Source organism: Bacillus rossius, chromosome 1 (genome assembly GCF_032445375.1).
Source record: "Bacillus rossius redtenbacheri isolate Brsri chromosome 1, Brsri_v3, whole genome shotgun sequence".
NCBI classification, from domain to species: domain Eukaryota; kingdom Metazoa; phylum Arthropoda; class Insecta; order Phasmatodea; family Bacillidae; genus Bacillus; species Bacillus rossius.
The window spans coordinates 277,887,916-277,910,585 of record NC_086330.1 but is presented as its reverse complement, the minus strand read 5'-3'; the positions used below and the strand labels follow the sequence as shown (position 1 = coordinate 277,910,585).

Sequence of the window (22,670 nt, the reverse complement as noted above, 5' to 3'; positions counted from 1 at the left end):
AAATTTACGTTCATGTTTAGCTTGAAAGAGAGAAATAAGAAGTATTTTTGTGAAATTTTTCAATGAAAGGTATTAGATTAAACCACTGTCCTTCCCCTGACCACTCATTAAAGCCGTTCTATAAAAATATAACGTTACCGCCGAAGTAAATGGCCCAGGGCATCGAAGAGTATATGGCGACCTCTGGTTGGTGGCAGTGGCGCACCCGGGGGAAAGGGGATTCCTAGGAATCCTTAAATGAAGCTATTATTTCCACCGAAATATGTAAGTGATTTGAAATCAATAAGCGGGCAAAGTGGTTCTATCTCCTCCCCTCCATTAAAATGAAATTCTTCGTAAGCTCCTTATTGTTCGTCGAATATAACGGGAACTAATTGGTAAAGACCAGGAAAATTCACGCATTTATTTCACAGTTGACTGGAAATCAAAATATATATATTTATTTTTGATCTGTTTCTATGACTGACAACAATTTATGTAAAAAAAACTCTGAGCCAATAAGAAACCTTCATAAAAATGTTTTAAATCACAAGCAACAGATGTTATAAATATTCCAATGACCAGAGGAGTTTTGCCCAAGTGTACATATGACTGTGGAGTCTATCCTACAGGTAATTCGAAACGTAAATTTTTCCAGCCCCTGCACTGTAATGTTTTATGTTAAATGGAACAGAAATCTTCGTGTAAAATAACAGATATTTTTAGATTTTTATATTTACACAAAAACAACTGTATAACTACAAAATAACATTTGCAGTAATTCTGGGATAGGATTCTTGCCTAGGCATTTATGGTTTGTGTTGTACGAGTACCTCCAATATTCATTGTTATTTGTAACCCTTCCATCAATATATTTGCAGTATTAACTCCTCTCATTAATAGGCATAATAAAACAAAATGAAGTACAAATATTGATAAATCAATTATCTTTTTCATGGTCAAAAATATAATGCTTCAAACAAACATCAAATAAAATATAAAATGTGGCGCTAATTTTTGTAAGAAACACTTAGTATTTTCATTAAAAAACTTTTTAAAACATGCAAAAATAACCATGCCCACGTGTTGTAAAAAGGTTACATTATCTTTATTGTAATTTAACGAAGTATTCCTTGACAACTGGTTTCCAAAAGATTCTTTCTAAAAGTACAGAAAATTTTTTATGTGTGAACATCTTAGCTTTCGGTATACGGCATTTAGTGGGAGTAATTTCGTGAAAATGGACCTGGAGACGATGCACGGAAATGGATAAAAAGATGTCGGACCCACGTGTAGGTACATAAACCCGTATACAGTTACTTCGTAAAAATAAGGGGTTATAACAAAAGTATTGGTGTGCCAAATGTTACTACATGTTGGTGAAATTAACTTTGAATATATTTGGTAAATCAAACTAGTCATTGTAAATTAAACTTAAATTTTTCGGATACGTAGAAAAAATGGCATTACAATTAGTATAATACAAACTCTTCTCAATACATACAAGATTTAATAGCACATCTCACAACTGTAAAAGTTTTGTTTATATTTTTAAAAACATATTTCTGTAATAAGAATTTCAGTCAGTTCAATAAGGTCATTGTTTGTTTGTAGGACGCATTTATAGATTGATTTAATTCGTTTGGGTAAAAATAAATATACAAAATGTACTTAGTTTTATAATATGTGTTTTATAATGTTTCAGGTTTATATATTTTTAATGCTAAGGAAATATAAATTCTAACGTGTGTAGGAAATGTATAATATTAGCTTTTTAGTGAATTTTAACAACATCGACAGTATATTAATAATAATGCTTTGCAAAAATCAGGTCCACAGCCCGGGTTTAGGTTTTTCTTCAAGCCTTTTTTCGCTTTTATTGGAGCCGTTTATAATTATTTAAATTTTCTGATTGTATCGTCCTGCTATTTGTGCACGGTTGTGGCAACTCAGGTAGCGAATTCTAGTGGCGGTCGCAGAAATACCTACTTGTGTGATTCGCATCCAAAATATTTGTTACTTGAAATAGCGATTATTTTATTCAAATGTATATTAATGACCCTCTGCGTTAATTTCTAGATTTCTACGTTAAATTTCCGTGTCTGGTTTTCGTATTGTAAGTTTATTTGCCACATGGGAACTCGTGAACTCGCTCGTTACCGAGGCTAGAGGTTTACACATCACTGCCGAGCACTGAAAGCCTCCCCTGTGTAACGCTGGGGCCTGAAAGCTGGCCGCGGTACTCGCCTTGAGGATGATGGGCCCGTGCAGCTGCGCCAGGAACCTGCAGCTGAGGTCGCGGTAGCTGCAGCCGGCGTCGCCGAGCGCCGGCCCGCGGCAGTCGTGGCGCGCCGAGCCGCGGTCGTGGTTGACGACGGCGAGCCGCAGGTCGCGCGGCGTGGGCCCCAGCCCCAGGTACACCGAGGACACGGCCACGACCAGCAGGCCGAACGCGAATAGCACGTGGCTGCGCACACACGCACACGCGCATCAACCATTCCTGTCACAATGCCACGACGGGCAAACACGACAGGCGCGGCGACGTCACCCCGTCAAAAAGCCCGCATGGAATAGATTCTCTTACTAATTTTGTCGTGTCGTGCTGCCCGACAGAGAGCGAAACGGAAACCTTACAGAACCAAACTTCCAAGATATTCACCTACTTGGTAAATCTTCATGCTGGAAAAAAAAAATGAAATTTAGTTTTACGTGTGTGTGCATTTCAATATTTATAGCTTCGTTGCTTGCGTTCATCTGTTTGTACTTTTTATCGGATATCATAGTGTGTATGGACAATGTGGTTATTGTAGATTGGTAAAGATTAAATTTAATAATGGGCGAGCTCAGCGAATAACTATCAATTAATAAATTTTAGACTCATAGTATTCTATATGACATTGTTTGGAAGGATTACAGAAATCTGCCCAAAAAAAAAGAGCATGGGCTGAGATAGTATTTTCTTTTTCCCTAATACACTATTTTAAGTACATTCCATACTGCATTTTATGGAAGTATTTGACTTGGAACGATTTACTGACAGCCAAATCAGAAATCATCGGGTTAATGTCGTCATGACAATGTGACACAACGCTATTAATATAAATCGATACGACAAGAATGATACTCTAACTTAGTTTTCAAATATTAAATACGTTTTGCGATATAATACAACGTGTTTCTTATGTAGAAAAAAGTGTTTCATTTAAGCAAAAACTTTTTTAAACCATGGCAAGATAAATTTATACTAATATTATAAAGCTGAAGAGTTTGTTTGTTTGTTTGAACGCGCTAATCTCAGGAACCACTGGTCCTATTTGAAAATTTCTATCAGTGTTGGATAAACCATTTATCGAGGAAGGCTATGGGCTATATTATATTATCAATAACATTGGGGATCCTTACTAAAAGTCCAATTTAGAATCAAATGCGTTGGAGGGGGTTAGATACAACATGCAATACACGTACGCAGCGTGTGTTGACAATGCCGCATGCGCTAGAAGTTTATTTCCTATTGCCTATTTACATTGTTGCCACGCACTAGATGCCTTATCATTCTTAATTTTCCCATACAAGTAAAAAAACACCCGTGTGATATTAACAACGAAGCAATCAGTACCCTCATAAGAGTTCGATTAGTATTTAAATATTTTTTATCACTTTAAATCGCAAACCTAAACTATTGTGTTTTTCCTCTCTCTGTGTTTAATTTTGTTTTTTTATTGCCCTTTTTTTCAAGTATATATATTTTACAGATTTGAAACTTCACAGTAATGTTCCTTATGTTACGCAGGATGACATTAGATCCCAAGGGTGGTTAAAACCAGGCAACAGTGGGTACTTTGTCTGCATGAGAACAGGATTTTGCATTGTTCATGCCTTCTGCGTCTCCATGGCAACGGGCATCGCGCGGCAGTGGCGTACCCACAAGGAGGGGCATGTATAATGAACGGCGCAAGAGTGATCTGCCTGTAGACTGCCGTAGCGAAGTACGGGTACATCAGTTATACGTTGCGTGCACGAGTCGGGAAACCATCGGTGCTATTCATTTTCTCTCCGGTACATTATACAGCATTGTAATAAATTTTCACTGATTTTTTTTTATTTACCATTACTGTAAATGGAAGATATGGCTTAATTTTTTTCCATTAGTATAGCCGTGCGAAGCCGGGTCAAGCAGCTAGTCGAATATATTAATTGGACTTTATTTTGTTTTACTGTACGTATTATCTCGCGCAGTTTATACAGGAATGCTTTTCAGGTACTGGGACAAAACCAAACATAAATGCCCATGTACGAATCTGAACCCAAAATAACTGCGAACACTATTGTGTAGAGATACAGCGGTTTTGATGTTAATGTACAAATTTACATATATCTGTAATTTTACATGAATATTTTTGTTTCATTAACAAAAAAAAATACAATGTGTGAGTGAAATAAGAGTTCGCATTAAGTCTGTGTCACATACCTCATCTTTGAGTCTCTTAGTAGGTACGAGAGTAACCAGATCGATATCAGCTATTTTTTTTTTGTTTTTGCGAGCTTTTTAGAAATAAACAACATTTATAACTCATTCACGACGTGCCCTTTTAAAAACACAATATTCTTCGGCATTTTCCTTTTCAGTTCGGTGTTTAGTACATTATTATTCTGACATGCAAATTTGAAAAAAAAAAAAAAGAAAATATTGTTAAAATAATTACATCTACATTACATTCCAAACATCTTTATCAAAAAATAGTCTATTGTTTGTTTCCAGCAAAATCAAATCTTAATGGATACATTACTTACTAAAAGGAAACTGTGGCTAAAACACTTAACTCATATTTGAGTTGACGTTTTTTGGAATTCCATTCTAGACAATGTTACTTGGTTGTTTAGTGATTGATATCTCTGAACAACACCAGGCAAATTCAGGGAATGTTCCTTGAAAGGACAATTTATATCCCTTCTCTAAATAATTTTTTATCGTGTGTCCTTTCTAATATCTTCACTGCTAAAGATAATAAATCTATAAAATAATATTTGAATGAATTTTGTAACTTAATCGAGCGCTGTTTTTGTTTTAATCTTCGATGAACTATATAAAATATAAATTTACCTAACAAAAATTTTACCATCAATAGTTCGGTAGGGTCTTACTTATTATTCTACATAATCATAAAAACGAGTGAGGCATTTGCCATATCGTTACACAAGCTTCACGATGCCTTCTCCGAAGAAGTTAGCCACCAATGAAGAGAGATAAAAGGGCCAGAACCTGTATCTCCTTATTCCTCATGACGCTGCTGTGAGGTGGATGGACTAATCACGCGGCGCATTGTACCCCTCTAATCGCATCTCTTGCGATAGATATGTCTTAACGCGGGAGCCAGTGCGCCGCGTGATTAGTCCACCCGTCTCACTGCGGCGTGGATTGGGAGAGGAAGATACAGGCGCTGGCCCTGTTATCTCTCCTATTTGCGGCTAACTTATTTGAAGAAGGCATCGAGAAGATTGTGTTTCGATATGACAAATTCCTCGATCGTTTTGGTAACTATGTAGAAAAATAAAGACGACTCTGCTGAACGTTTTGGTAGTAAAATTATTATGTTATGTAAATTTGTATTTTTTTATAACCCAATGGAGGTTGAAAAAAAGCACTTGGTTAAATCACTTGGCAATTATGATACTGCAAAATGCAAACAAAGTATATTCCATGTCATGTTACTTGTCTTTATAGTATTTGAAAAGTTTTAAGAAGATAGCCAGTGGTACCCAAAGCTTTGAAGTTTGTATACGAATAATGACAACCACAGGAAGTTGTAAAAAATACTGTTGACATAAAAAAGTAACAGAACTATTCAAAGATTAGTAGTAGGTACTACTATTTAAAGAAAGGTCTAAATTGTGGTATGTAACATGGCGTAATGGTTGTATTACTTACGTTATATCTCTGCTGGCAACAACGAGGTTCTTGAAAATAAGAGCTCGCATATTGCCCGAGGAAACTAGCCCCTTTGACATCAACACGTCACTTCTTCCGGAACCCTATAAACAATTTAAATATCATGTTTTAACAATTTATTTTTTATCTCAAGTCATACAAAATGCACTTGTTTCATGGAAGAATATTAAAGATAAAGTAATTGAATTATTTGTTGTTAAATTTTTTTACTAAAACTGTATTTTAATAAAAATATTTTGGTCCCGAGCATATATTACTTTAAAACACGCAAACCAACTTATAATTAATTTTCAAAACAATGAAAATGTCGATGTCCTAAAGCCTGTCGTTTGCTAAGAGAAGAAAGACTTAATATGTTTATTAATCGTGCAAGTACCGCTATTTTATTTTACTATATGATGGTTTGGATATATTGCCTTTTTATTGTAAAATATATAAAAAAACATAAAAAAATAAAATGTAACAAATTTAAGTGATGAAATTGAAGCTAAGTTTAAAGTCGAGTTTTTTAATTTTATTTAATTTAAAGATATTTTAACCAAACTAACTTTTATTTCGTGGTTAGATTTCGGTTCTGTAAAGCATATCTAATTCTGTTAGTTTCAAAATGCGTTACCCTAAGGGTTTATTTAAAGCCATTAAAAAACTAGCATCGTGTTAGAAATTATAAACTGCAAGTCATCATTACACTGTTGAAAAAATTTAAAAATTGAAGATTATAATTTGCCAAATATAAACCAGTATAATTTATCTACGAAATGATATTCACTTTATTTTTAATCTTTTATCCTGAAATTTATTTATGATTTCAGGCACCTCGCGCTAAGTCTAACAGATATTTTTATACACATATTTTGTTATTCTATATGGCACTACACATTAAAAATTTCAGGATAGTGGTAATATAGTCACACAATGTGTTTACTAGTAATGACAGTGATCAATTATGCAAAAATAAAATATTAACATATAAAGTTTACGATTACCTATTCAGCAGTTTTGGCGTGATGCAGTAATAAAGCGACATACAAAAATGCAACAAAAATATTACTTGTCATATGAACGATTTATTTCTTGGTTGGTATAATCTGTAAAATATTTTGAATGGTTGTGACTTTTATTTATTAATTTAAATATTTATAAATAATTATAGTAATAAATAATATTATACAATATGTTAGTTTTCTAAGTGGAAAACATTCAGAGGGAAACGGTTGCTTAAAAATTAAGTAAGTTGTATATTTTTATAATGTAAATTAAATGTGCTGGTATATTATATACTACTTCAGTGAGTACAGATATATATTTACCTATACCTTCTAAACAATTGAATGGAATTTTTAATTTGAAGAAGAAAATATCAAAAACATGCTTTTTCCTTTTTCAGTATAGGTTAAAGATATTAATTTTTTCTCTTTACTGTTGCACTGAAGAAATGCTAAAAATGTTTTAGATTTTTTCACAATTTCTAAAGTAAAATTTAAAAAATTAATTAATTAAATTTAATAACAAATATTACAAAATTATTTACAGCAGAATCAGTGTACAGTTATAAATGTATATATTTAATGAGAATTGAAACCAAAAATCATACAAACATGAAAAGTGATAATTTATGTCTATAATTATTGATTGGTTTCTGGCCCCCTGCTTTAAGATATTCGGAGGTTTGGAATTTCTCTGTAACACTTAGTTTTACGCCCTTAAATATCCGAAACAATAATATTTATAAAAGGGGGAAAAATATTTTTTGTGTACTTTATTATTTATAAGTTTCTTTCCTCCCACTACAGTAAGCGATTATTTTCAATAAAATACGTGAACATTAATAACAATATATTTTCCTTAAACTTTTTTTCTTTGGTCCTGTTTTAACCTCTTGATTTAATAGAATCATTGATACATTTTTAATCTTTGTACAACTAAACTCTTTCTCCTTGATCTCACTAGCGTTAAAATTTTGACATTATAAACGTTAAAGTTTATGTTAAGTATACAATTATTGTTTCATGTCCAGTTTCAAACGAAACTTTTAGTTTATAGAGGTATAAATTTTCTTTGAAGAAAAATAATGCATCCTAATATTTCAGTATAAATTATAAAATTTTGAGGATTAAAAGATTAAAAGTATGCATGTTTTTAAGTATTTATATTATGCCCAGTTTTTTGCACTTGTTTTATTTTTTGTTGTTAATTTTTTTATTGGTGTAAGCAACCCTATCCATTTTCCACAGATAGCAAATGGAATTCCGAAACTTTTTTAGAGTTAATTTTAGGATTTGTATTTATATAAATAACTTCTAAAATCGAAACCTCTGATTCACTAAATTTGCAAATATTATATACTTACAAAAATAATTTTAAAGTTGTTTACACCTTTGGGGGTACGATTTTGTAATGACCGTGATAAAGTCTGCAAAATACATTACTATTATATTTTTTTTATTGTATTGCATTGCAGATTTGGCGTGATGCCATAATAAAGCGAAAAACAACCAAAAATGCAATAAAACATTTTTTGCACTCTGGATTATTTTATTGTTTGTATAGCTATAATCAGTTTAAAATTCCCAATAATAGTAAAAACATGTTGTTTATCTCAAATAAGACAACGCTAGTAGAAAGTTAAGTTTATTTGAGAATACTGAATCAAAGAACCAACAACATTTTGTAACTCAGATGACTCGCAGGTATGACACTTATCTCGCCTTATAAAATACATTTGTGGTAACATATTTTAATTGTGCCATTAAAAATAATAATAATTGAAATTTTCTTTATTAAGTACCAAGTGTTAATAAACGGAATGGTGGACAATATTTATAAAATATACATATGTGTATTATTCTTTCTGGATGAGAATTTTACGCACAGAAATTATATAAAAATTATATACTTATACTGTCCCATAATTCGTGTTAAAATAAATTTTTGCATTATTTTGCATTGAAGAAATAAAGTGTAAGGAAAGTCCTTGAAAAAAATTATGTTACACTGTACGATTAGTAGCAAAGCTAACATAAGTAACTTGTAAGTACAAATGTAGAATGTGTACTAACTTGATGGTTAGTTTCTTCAACGGCCAATTCCAAATTAGAATTTTCGATCTTCTGGTGTTCAGTTGATGTGTTCTGGAATCAAACATAGAAAGTTTTACCATTGTTATTTTAATACTTTAAAAAATCACTTTCTTAGCCCAATAAAATGTTCCCTTGTTTGTGTGTCACTTTAAAGTAATGTGTTTGAAAGTGTACCAATGTACCAATGCAAAGTTATGCTGCTGGTAACAAAAAAATTACGTTTTAAATGTAAATTTACATTTCAGGTACCGTTACAGTAAACAAAAAGTTTTGCATTGTCAATAAAATAGTGCAAAAACTTTCTTAATGACGAATTTAGTTATAATACTATAAATAAAAGTTTGTGTTGCAAACAAATATTTAAATCCTCAAAGAAATATTAATTTCTAATGAACCCCAATATACAAATATAATTTCCGATCAATAATTATAATAAATTATATTTAAGCTTAGATTTATTTAATTACAAACAACATTATTTAAGATATTTTCTTTATTATTCACGGTATACGGCAACAAAATATTGTTATTTACTTCTGTTTTCTTTACGATGTAACTACGTTGAAAAATAACTCAAGGCTAACTGTCGATATTATTACCTTTTTGAGAGAAATGCAATGGGCACTTTGCTGAAAGAAGTATTTTTTAACAAAAAACTTCTTTAAATCAGACCTAAATATATATAAATGATTACCATTTAAAATTTATTTATAGATAACAAACATAAAATTTGGTTTTACTATATTTTTCATAAAGTAAGATAATTTTGAAAATTATTTACTAATAATTTTTAAAAAAATTAATATCGCAATCGTAACACTTACATCATTTAAAAATTAGCCAAGAATACATTCACATGTCAATAAAGATTATTATTTTATTATAGAAGTATAATTGAACAATATTTACAAATAGATAACTTTTATGCATTTTTTTTTATTTTGGCTTTCTGACGTGTACTTCGCTCACATTGTAATAAAACTAAAAGCATTCATAGCTGTTCATAATTTATCCGTAAAAAGGGTTCCAATAGGATGCAATAAAATAATTTCTAGAATAATACCAGATGGTGGCAATTTGAAAAAAAAAATTGTTATACTACAATAAATATATTGTAAATAGGTACAACACGTAACTATGGATATTTCTGCATGTATGAAATACTATTTTTTAAAGAAAATACAGAGTATTTTTTACGAAAGTTAATGCACTACTATTTTAGGGGGAGCTGAATTGTTGCCCGTTGGATGGGCAGCCTTTCAGGATTTTTCTGGCAATGGTTTGTTTGTACAGTGACTGGAAGGGCAGCCCATCCAATTTCTGAAAACATGTTTCTTTAAGTGTTTAAATAATCCTGACAACTTGCCCCTTGGATGGGCAGCCCATCAGGATTTTTCTTACAGTAGTGTTTTTGAAAGGTTGTCTGAATTGATGCCCATTGGATGGGCAGCCCATCAGGATTTTTCTGACAGTGGTTAGTTTAGGTTAGGTTAGGTTAGGTTAGTTTAGGTTAGGTTAGGTTAGATTAAGTTAGGTTAGGTTAGGTCACTTTACAAACTAACCAATGTCAGAAAAATCCTGAAGGGCTGCCCATCAAAGGGGCAACAATTCAGACAAGCTTTCAAAAAACCACTGTCAGAAAAATCCTGATGGGCTGCCAATCCAAGGGGCAAGTTTTCAGGATTATTTAAACTCTTAAAGGAGCGTGTTTTCAGAAATTGGATGGGCTGCCCTTCCAGTCTCTGTAAAAATAAACCACTGTCAGAAAAATCCTGAAGGGCTTCCCTTCCAATGGGCAACAATTCAGTCGCCCCCTATTTTATACTTGAACTGGTGTTTCATTCAATATGAATGGAAAAAGAAAATGGACCGTGCTCGTGCACGTGCTGTGGAGCTGGTGCAGGGAGGCGGCACCCACCGGCAGGGGCTCGCCACTCTCCTGGCGCAGGCTCAGCAGCAGGAACACGTCCTCGAGGCCGGACAGCCCGTGCTTGCTGACCAGACTGGCGGGCGAGCCCTCCTCCAGCAGCCGGCCGTTGCGCATCAGCCCTATCTGGCGGGGCACAGGCACACCCGCTCGCATCTCCTCCATTCTGACCACTTTCACTTCAATCCTTAATAACTAAAGCGCCCGTTTGGAAAATTATGAACACAGCAAACACTTTAATAAATTCAATACACACGCAATTATTATGGAAAAAAACAAACAATATTTTCAATATTGCCCCAATTTTAATGATTTCTGATACGTATATGATATAATCTATACTAATATTATAAAGCTAAAGAGTTTGTTTGTTAGTTTGAACGCGCTAATCTCAGGAAACACCGGTCCGATTTGAAAAATTCTTTCAGTGTTGGATAGTACATTTATCGAGGAAGGATATAGGCTATATTATATTATCAATAACATTAGGGATACTTACTTAAAGTCCAATTTAGAATCAAATGCGTTGGAGGGGGTTAGATACAACATGCAGTACACGTACGAAGTGTGTGTTGACAATGCTGCAGGCGTTAGAAGTTTATTTCCTATTGCCTATTAACATTGTTGCCACGCACTAGATGCCTTATCATTATTATTTTTCCCATACAAGTAAAAAAACACCCGTGTGATATTAACAACGAAGCAATCAGTACCCTCATAAGAGTTCAATTAGTATTTAATACTTTTTATCACTTTAAATCGCAAACCTAAACTATTGGTTTTTCCCCCCTCTCTTTGTGTTTAATTTGTTTTTTATTGCCCTTTTTTCAAGCATATATATTTTATAGACTTGAAACTTTACAGTTATATTCCTTATGTTACGCAGGATGACATTTTCCGAAAATTAGATCCCATGGGTGGTTAAAACCAAGCAACAGTGGGTACTTTGTCTGCTTGAGAACAGGATTTTGCATTGTTCATGCCTTCTGCGTCTCCATGGCAACGGGCATCGCGCGGCAGTGGCGTACCCACAAGGAGGGGCATGTATAACGAGCGGCGCAAGAGTGATCTGCCTGTAGACTGCCGTAGCGAAGTACGGGTACATCAGTTGTACGTTGCGTGCACGAGTCGGGAAACCATCGGTGCTATTCATTTTCTCTCCGGTACATTATACAGCATTGTAATAAATTTTCACAGAATTTTTTTTTATTTACCATTACTGTGAATGGAAGATGTGACTTAATTTTTTTCCAGTAATATAGCCGTGCGAAGCCGGGTCGGGCAGCTAGTAAAATATATATGACGAAAATGATATTAATATGTGCAAAAAATAAATCTGCGTTATTTACTGATAATTTTATCAGCAGGAAGTTAAGTAACCGCAAAAGAAGATTATAATACAAAATGTAATTACGATACAGCAAATCTTTCAAAAATCTTTCGGGCATACAAACATGAGTAAACATACACAAAAAATAGGTTGTCTGTAAATTCGATTTACGGACGATAGTTTAACGTGACGTAATAACAAAACATTGAAGCAATGATTGCATACTTTTATGAATAAAATTGAATCATTTTTATTGAATTATCACTATTTTGTATGGATACAAAGAAAGAGTGAAATGAAATCTACAATTTAATTGATAAATTTACTTTTATTTGCACTCATTAATTCAAATATGTTTATAACTTTAACGAAGAGATTATTTTAAATATAACTTTTATACATGTTTGCTATTTAACTTCTTCCAATCTGTGTTATTCTGTTAAGGATACGACGATGATGGGAAAAGTATGAAACGAATGGGAGTGTTTGAAGTTTAATGTGCCTCGAAAAAGTCAAAACAATGGTTGTTCCAATCGAGTGGAAGAGAGATAGATGCGGTGCAAGCGTACGATGAGCGTAACGGGACAATGTGCGTAACGGGACACTTTTTCGTGCGTGCAGCCGGCGTTCATCGATTTATTAGACGTCACGTCAAAAATAACAGCAAAGTTTTTGGAAAGGAAATTAGTACAAAATTCTAAACATCATCAAAAGATTGCTAGTGACTGATAGATTTACAAAAAATGTGGATTTTGCACCCTTTTTCGTTTTGAAATGAACTTTCTGGGGTATAAGACTTTTTGGTAATTTAGAGTATATATATTAGTTAGGCACCTAAGACATCCACTGAAATATGGTGAATACACTTTAATTTAATAACCTAGGTTATTTCCCCTTATGTAGTTGTATTTCAAATGTAACTATATTGTTACATTTACAATTTATATTTAATACACATCTGTATGGAGAAGACTAATATTTGTGCTTCAATATACTTCTGTCTTCAAGGCATACATATCTCTTTAGCGTTACTTAATCAGTGTGTCAATGATGAGCGTTACTGTATATAGAATGATTGCCAGTAGCCGAATATCCTAACCCCAACTCCAATGTTGACAACACTTTTGTACTCTTAGATTTTGTAACTGATAAGAATTATTTTGTCGGGTCACTTGCGTGGCCAACATTTTATAGTAAAACAAGTGAGAAGCCTTTTTGCAAGTACTAAGTATTTGTGTCAGTGTGGCTTCAACGTAAGTCAGTGGCAGTTCAGTTAAAGAGACTTTTACTGGAAGACGTTTAAAATGAGAATTTAAGAGGCCACTCCAGTGTTTCAGGGGCACTACGCAACCCGCGTTAACATCATAAGATTCAATGCTATTTTAATTTTTCTTATAACTAATCAACTAATATAGATTTAGAAATGATGCTTGCTTGATATGTAAGACAACGATGCTCTTATCAAAGCCCCTTTCTTCAAAAACGTGGATAAATTATGGTTAAAACCTAGACAATAAACTTATGCATATTAGTAAATATTAGTACAAAACCATAATTTATGCACGTTTTTGAAGAAAGGGGCTTTGATAAGAGCATCAAAGTCTTACATTTCAAGCAAGCATCATTTCGAAATCTATATTAGTTAATTAGTTATAAGCAAAATGAAAATAGCATTGAATCTTATGAGGTTAACGCGGGTTGCGTAGTGCCCCTGAAACACTGGAGTGGCCTCTTAAGAATAAACTTTAAGCAGTTTAAAAACAAATGCATAAAGTGATTGTGCCTTATATGGCTCTGTTATTAATATTATTCACCAGTTGTTATCTTCATAAAACTATCATTTCCACTTAAGATCGCCTAAGACTACTCTCAGGTGTTTCCCTGAGTCATCTTCATTTATGTTAGTGGCCAGGGGTAAATTAAATTCTACATTTTATTCGCGCCATATTAACCCACAAGCTCCTTACATCAAACAACATTTGATCAACTTTTGTGTTCTTTATTATTAAATTTAAAATATATAAAACTCTCTTGTTTGATTTTATTTTAAATACAATTCTACTGTTTTACTCCGAGTTTGATTAAATTTCGCTTATTTTACCTTTAAAGCAAGAGGAAGAAAACACCCCCATTCCACTTTCCTAACTATTAACTCTTTCAGTTCTAAGGAATATTTCATCTTTCTTCCCCGTGGCCTCTAAATATTTTAATGTCCTAATTTACAAAAGAATTTGAATAAGAATGTTTATTAAATTATTTGTTTCGTCAGAGCATGGAAAAATTTCCAAAATAAAGGTTTGATCGAATCAAAGATAAGTAAGTACTTTAAAGACGAAGGCTAAATATGAAACTGTATACCACATAATTTCATGCTTTCAATACATGGTGTGATTGACATGAAAATTTATCTTTATGTTCATAAAAACTACAAATTAAATAATTTTTAGTAGAATAAACTTTTAATGTACAACTTGCTGGAGCTACCCGTGCTTCGCTTGGACAAATCCAGCCAGCCTTATCAACCCGGAACAGGAAATCCCTTCGAAGGTCCAGTACCTGCTGAGACATTCCAGTACATTCTCAAACATCCTGGAAAATTCTCGAACACCCTGAAAAATTCTTGATCCTTCTGTATAAACCTAGGACATACTCCGAAATTATGGAAAGTTCTATAAAATTATGAAATAACTAGAATGTTCTCAAACATTCTGGAAGATTCTATAGTATTATGGGAAATGTTATAACACCGTGAAACATTCTCGAATATTCTGGCATATTCTATAACATTCTGGAACATTCTGGAACTTCCTAGAATGGAAACATCGGACTTATTCACTCGATTCCTAGCTGCTTCACAGACTTCTCACTATAAGTCCATTTGCGATGCCCTCTTTTTACAGCCATAATTCCATACCGTAACCTTCTTTATGGATGGAGAATAGAGGGCTACCACACCATATAACAATCATGGGGCTGCGGCACGCAAGGACCAGCCTTAATTAAATATATAAATATATGTATATATACATATATATACAGACAGATTGAGAGAAGTTATTTTGTGGCTGTGTTAAGTAATTTTTGGAAATCTTTCGCAAAAAGCACTAAATATAACATACAAAAGAATTCGGGAAACCACCCTGTTTACGGGGCTGCTGAGGTAAAATACAAAGGTTTGGCGCGTCGGAGCGAGCTGGGTGCCTACCCTGTGCGCCTGGCGCGCCTCCTCGATGTAGTGCGTGGTGAAGAGGATGGTCTTGCCACGGGCGTCGCTGAGGTGCAGCAGGTGCCTCCAGATGACTTCTCGCAGCACCGGGTCCATGCCCACGGTGGGCTCGTCCAGCACCAGCAGGTCCGCGTCTTGCAGCAGCGCCACCGCGAAGGACACGCGCCTCCTCTGGCCGCCGCTGGAGGGCACCCACCGTCGTTCTTTCAAATTACTCATGCGACAAACGACATCCCCCGGACATACGCCATTGCAATTTTTACTATTTGTCATGATTACTTACTGGCTTAAGGGTCCTGGATTCCTTAGGGAAATGATTGCTAACTGAGACGTGTCGCAGCTGTAGCCGGTTCTAGTATCTGAGCGAAGCTGTAGGCCAGGACACCGAAATGGATGTGTGACGCGAATATATGCCTCTGCTCCTTACGGCAACCCATAGCCTTATCGTGGCGCCAGTGTTTAAACTAACATAGGGAATGTTGGGAGTTCTCACTCCCCAGATTTCCGACTTCTTGGGTGTGTCGGAACGAGTATTCTGGTAGGCTAGTAAGCTGGGAACGGGTGTCAACACTTTGGACCGGCGGAACGTCTATCGGCGGAACGTCTATCTAGGTGGTGTCCCAAGGCATCAGACTCAATGTGAAGAACCCATGATACGTAAGGAATAACGAAGGGTGGTTCCTCGGCGGTGGATTCTCTTGGCCTTGTCAATCCAGGCCCTGGAAAGGCTGTAACCTCCAGGTAGGGAATAACTCAACGACTGAAATGAAGGACTTCCACGGTCAGGTTCTGATATGACCTACCCGGGCTTTGGCACAGCTGTAACCTTCGGGCGGGGGACAATCCGAAATAATATTTCCAAGGACTTCCTTGGTCTCGTCGGGGTGGTCCTCCGCTGATGAGGCTGTCCGGGACAGCACTCTACCTGAATATGAAGGGTGCCACGGGACTGATACTTTACTGTGATAGTTCCCTGCTGAGGTTTCCTTTAATGGCTCTAGATAAGGATTGGAGATGGACTAGTGGTGTTAGTGGTCCTCCAATACTTGGAGTACACTCTGAGGAGTCCCCGCTCCGTTGACGAGTGGAAGTGTTGAGCTACTTAATGCTCGGGTTCTATTCTGCTGAGATAGTTGAGGTCGGATAAGCCTCGACTGGATCACGAGTAACTGGGCGACCGAGTAGTCCCAGGGATATGATAGATGTGGGACCGTGTCGGTGATGCCTTGGTTCCTTTGAGGGAGCCTGCTCCATTGGAGGCCTGGGGGTACACGGAGGGATGACAGAGGTTTAGTGGGGCTGAAGTTGGGATGGTCTCGACGCAGCCGCTCAGATGTCATTACCATGCCATGATTTGAAACAGTGTATCTGTTTCCCTGTTCCTAGAACCCATGTCCAGCATTGGTTTTCTGGCGTTGGGCATGTAAAAGAACCATCCAATCTCATAATCAGATTTATGCTCGGCATTGGATCAGTTGTCCGAGTGAGTTAGATTTAAGTGCAGGTGTGAATCTTAAAGCATGTTTGTCATTATTGTCGTAGGAATCCTAGTGTGTCCATAACATAGTTGTGTTCGTATATTTTCTGCCTGGGCCAATTTCTGTAGTCTGCCTGCATTTGCTGTTATTGTTAGATACTTGAAAATTTCGCGGATTCATTTCGCGATATGCTAGAGTTCAAATACGTTTGACATTTTGCTGCTTCAGTGATTGGGCAACAGTTTATTTGAAGTATTATGGGCCAATGAAAAATCTTTAAAGGAAGAATTATCGAATCACGATCATCCCAATCAACAGGTGTTACGGGTCGGCAACCAATGAGCAGATGTATTTTGTACGAGTGCATAGAGGATCATGGATTCTATCCTATAGGTATTTGAAATCGCGAATATTTCCGGTCTTTAGTTATTGTTGAAACTGTATCGTCGCTGTTATCCCGCTGTGTTTGTCTGTGTGTTATTTTTATGACAAAATTCCTTTCACGGAATTCGTGTGGTGTTTGATATTTAAGTTGAATATTTTTGTCTGCGCTGTCGTCGTTGTGTTGTTTATAATACCTGTTTAGGTACATCGTTGAGTTCATCTGTTTGAAATATCTGATTAAGGATTGTTCTCTGTAGGTTTATGTTTTCATTTTTATTTCATGATTTACATTATTAAATTGTTTTCATGACAAACATCAAAAACTGCAATGGTGTATGTCCAAAATATTTATTAAATCAATGTGATCATCGTGTCTAATCCTGAAAGTGGCTTGGCTTCTGCCTTCACCATTAACGCTTCAATAAAGAAACACTTGTCAGTGGTGACCGGACGTAAACAATTCAAACATTAGTATGTACTTCGGAGGCATAGGGTTTTATGTCCACTTTTGGACAAAATTCACTTTTAACCATTAATTTGACCACCGATTGACGTTCTTTCTATTGACATACAACATTTAAATATAATATATGTCAAAAATTATTTTATTATGGGTTGAAAATAGTTGAGTAAATGGATGAGGTAGTAATTAAAATTCTTTAAACTCTGGTATTGAGAAATTTTGTTTTTGAGACATATTGTGTTATGCCTCCGATCTACAAATATATTTTAAATACAATAAATAAAAATTCTGACTCATTTCAGTACGAAAATGATGAACATGACACTTACCATATACTTTTACACTAGTTCTACTTCATTCAGATAAAGAAATCTTAAAACACATTTAAAGTTATATATTATAATTACTATTTATTTTAAAAAGATTTTAAATATTATGTAGTACACAAAAGTAACAAAATTAAAAAAAAAAAAACAGATGTGTGACCTCTCGACAAAGAGGACCAAACAGTGTTTCTTGCCGAGTAGTAAAATTTCTTTTACATAAATTTGTTCATCCGTAAAAATCCCAGTAAGCTATCTGGTATGTTAGGCAGAATATAAGTCATTCATTAATTTTATTCCTTATTTATTTAGTCATGAAGGTATAAGTCTATAGTGTAGCTGTTTGATTTTAAGTGAAAGCCACACCAGTTTACAAATGGTTAGTAAAATAATGGTACACTTTTGATCAAATTTGGTTTTATTAGCGTCAAATGAACTCGCAATGTGAGTTTCGTCAAGCAAACAATAAATTTGTGGTAAATTTTACTCTAACCTTAAAATGTATTATTATCCAGGTTGGAATTCAGGAGAAATGGGAGGGTGGTGTTTAGTTCCCTTTTAACTACAAATATCATTATTCATTGATTGCACTTAAATCATCCCTAACTTCTTACCTCCGTTAATGTTACCCTGTGAGATGAACTATCTTTGACTGAATGTGTTATTATAAATGAATACTTTTTATTTTGCTGTTTTAGTATTTTTATAAAAAAATATTCTTAACATTTCTAATGTTATAAGTACTTTGTTCGTGTTATTTAACTATGGTAACTAACAATTTTTAATCTTTAAAATGGACCCCATTTTTTAAACTATGAGTATTTTTTCACGTTTTATGAACAAGAGATTACATGTAAAATTTTCCTTACGAGAAAATGTTTTCTATATTTCACAAAATAAATTTCTTACAAAGTAAATCATTATTAGTAATTGTTCTAGATAAAATATAATGTCAGGGATTCTTAAGAGTATCTGGTTTGAAATAGAAACGAACAAAATAACTCCTGGTGAAGTGACGTCTTTCGCGAAATTGGTCAATAGTTTTTAGTGAAATGAACGAAATATAGCTATAGTTTAATTTACAATTTTTTTTATTTATTCTAAAATAATGGAAAATGAGAGTCTGTTCTTAGATATATTTCGATTAAATACTACCTATGTGCCCATTACTATAGTGTGACTTCTGGAAACATTTTACAGTTTTTCGTTTCATGGTCCATAGACCCCAAAACCATCGTCAACTCAAGAGTGTTTATGTATACATAAATACAAAAATCTTTTATTCACACGATAACTGCCATAGTTTGGCACAAATCACTTTCAAACCACTACATAAAATACAGTTAAAGAAAATCTCGGTCGAGTTCGTTTATTTGCGAAATCTTACTAAAAGTTTAGAAATGGGGAAGATGCAAAATGTAAGAAAAAAAGGGGTTGAACGACAAAAAAAACCGTACCACAATCCAATCCGTTTTAATTCTTTGTTAACATTATAAATATGTATTGTCTAAAATGTTTGTCTAAAACTATTTTTGATAATAGTAAAAATTGCTGCAAGAGATATTAACATAGAGGTTTTAATAAACAAATTAATAATGTTATTACCAGAACATTATCAAATCTTTTATTGTTTACTGAAAAACGTGTAAATACTATCTGAAATTTTTAATATGAATTATTGATAGGACCAACTATTATTTCAAGTGTTTCAAGTTTCAATTTTGAAAAAAAAAATAACGTCCATAGTAGACGCACTATCATATACTTTTGAACCGAATGTTAAATGCATAGATGCTCCACTACCTGACTAATAACTATTATACTGGAGCAAGATCATTTTTTAGTTATCCTGTCCTGATGCACCACACAATATATCTACCCAAAAAAAGTTTCAAACCAATTAATAGTATTGTACAGCCATCGAAATAAGTTAGCCACAATACAAGTGTAGGCCTTTAAGTACTTTAACATTAAATGTTCAAGCAATATCAAGCGATATTTAATTTAATAACCCTTAAAACGTTCCTCTGAGTCACGTGTGGTTGTTTATTATTGTACTGCTTGAAAAACAATACACATTTTTAATCTTGTACAATACATTTTAACGTGTATAGTAGAGAATAGTTTTATAGAATGTGTAAACAAATTACTTTTTATTTTAAATATTATAAATTATATCTAAAATTTAAAAATAATTTACAATATTAACTGTTAGTGCAAGGAGAGGAAATAACAAAGGTTTATGAAGTTTGTTAAAAGGTATTTCATTCTGTTTTCATTGAACTAAAAAACTAAAACATTCAAAACATTTTCGCTACACGGATTATGTAAAAAAAAAAAAAGGGTTTAACCAATGAATTTTAAATACCGGAGAACATAAAGTGAGAATAATGTTAAAGGGTATTTATTTTTAAAAATTATTTATTTTGTTTGTTATAAGCTTTATCTCTATTTATTATTATATGAATGTAATATTGGTTTGTAAGTTCGTCCAGCATCGCCATACACACTATACCTACATTAGTTCTTTAAATGCTTTATTTATTTTAATCTTGAATATTTCCTTGGTTTGGATATGATATTATTACAGAACTATATTGCTGTTTGACATTAGTAATTTTAACACAAAATTTCCTACTGCCATATAAGATAGTACTTTTTAGAGGATTAGGCCTACAAGTGAGTATTCTATACTGTTCCTCCTAGCATCGGAACGTGGGAACACTCGAAGGTAGACTTGGATGAGTATATGTCATTGTCCGTGGCCGTGGAAATCATAGAATAAAGAAGGATACGTGTAAGTACGACTCTTACACAGGAAACTGAAACCATGCTTTGCGGCCCATGCGAAGAAAAAAACTGGGGTGGGAAGTTATAACTCAATAAGTTAGCTTTATATTGTCAATTTAACTTCTTGGTAGAAGATATTTAAATTGTGTTAAAAGAAACACTTAACAGTAGTATACAAATGTTCCTCCGAGATCAGGGTTAAGGGTGTGGTGCCGGTGCCGGGGTCCGCCATCTTGGATTGTGTCATCACGCCGTCCATCTTGGATGAGCGTAACGGGACGCAACGTAACGGGACATAACGTAACGGGACAAGTACATCACGGCGGCCATCTTTTATCCGCCATTTTGGATGACGTCATTGTGTTCTCGAAAATTCCGGCATTCTGTTTTCCGCCATTTTGAATGATGACGTCCCCGTTGCAATCTCCGTTACAGTCGCCATCTTTAAAATCTTTATTTATAATCCGATATTAATGAATTTTTTTAAATTATAAAAAAATTCACTAAATAAAATTTTAATAAATTTTTATAAAAAATATACTTTTACGACACGGAGTTCGGAGTCCTCGGTTCGAACCCGGTGAGGGCAAAAAAAAAATAAAAATGACGACCGATCCTTCCCCCGCGGTGGCTGCTGGCATACTGACTCCCACCACATTTTTCAAAGAATATATATATCGTCACCTAGTATGACGTCATGTCCGCCATCTTGTCTTTGATGCTGGAAGCCATCATCATTGTATCGTCGGCGAGAGTGCGCTGACGCCACGTTAGTTGAATTCTCACCCGCTAGAGTGCAGTAATCAATTATTACTGTGAAGCCTGCCATCTTGAAATTTAGACGCCATCTTGAAAATCCGTAATTAATTAGCTAGGAATTCGGGAAAAATTCCAAAATTAATTAAATAAATCACTCATTAATTTACATATTGATTCGATCCGCTCCTGTCCTCGGTTCGATACCCGATCGATGCAATAATGTTTAATTTTAAGTAAAACATAATAATTTCAATAAACCATGATCAACATTCGTAAAGAGAATCTAAATCCTCTACAATTATCATCCTATCAGACATCAAGACCACCATATTCGAAATGCGTAATTTTAATGCTAGAGATTCGGGAAAAAGTTCCAAATTCATTAAATAAATTTGTATTCTATATACTGATTGATTAGATCGACTTAGGTCCTTGGTTCGATCCCTGGCCGATACAAAACAACTTTAATATTTTTAAAAAGTACCACTAATGTGTCAGGTTTGAGAAAATAAAAAAAAACCGCAAGTTCTTTTAAAAAAAACTTTTATTACATAAATTATACACTACCACAAGTACAAAAAACACACAGACAAATTACCAAAGTTTCGTGGATCTCTCGATTCAAACAGTCTTCTTACTATACGGACACTGTCCTTTACATGACTTTAAATGTCTATTCAGTTTATCAGCTCGACATATTGGTACACCACAATTTTCACACAAATACGAATAAACGACTTCATTAAAAGGACAGTGATATATTTCGTGTCGTTGTGCACTTTGAATATTTGCCAATGTTTTGTTACAAAATATACAGCTTAATTCCGATGAATGTACAGCCAGTCTATCACAATTCCTGAGGTGCTGTTTTAATCTTCCATATTGTACAAACTTGCTTAAACACCTGTTGCACTGATATTTAATGCGTTCAGAGTTATTACTACAATTGTGTAGTACATAATCCCGTAATTTCAAGTTTTTGAT

General features: G+C 34.2%; 1 protein-coding gene across 2 annotated transcripts in view; it reads right to left on the bottom strand.

Annotated features, from left to right (window-relative positions):
* The window catches only part of LOC134527622 (ABC transporter G family member 20-like), a 118,557-nt gene that overhangs the window by 20,814 nt on the left and 75,073 nt on the right, over positions 1-22,670 (bottom strand). Inside the window, exons 5-9 of one of the 2 annotated variants that reach the window (XM_063360468.1) lie at positions 15,469-15,670; positions 10,925-11,059; positions 8,986-9,057; positions 5,906-6,009; positions 2,227-2,446 (exon numbers count right to left, since the gene is read on the bottom strand). In XM_063360468.1, the coding sequence (XP_063216538.1) occupies positions 2,227-2,446; positions 5,906-6,009; positions 8,986-9,057; positions 10,925-11,059; positions 15,469-15,670 (733 nt within the window). The remainder of the gene's footprint in view (positions 1-2,226; positions 2,447-5,905; positions 6,010-8,985; positions 9,058-10,924; positions 11,060-15,468; positions 15,671-22,670) is intronic. The other variant, XM_063360469.1, reaches the window with a different exon arrangement.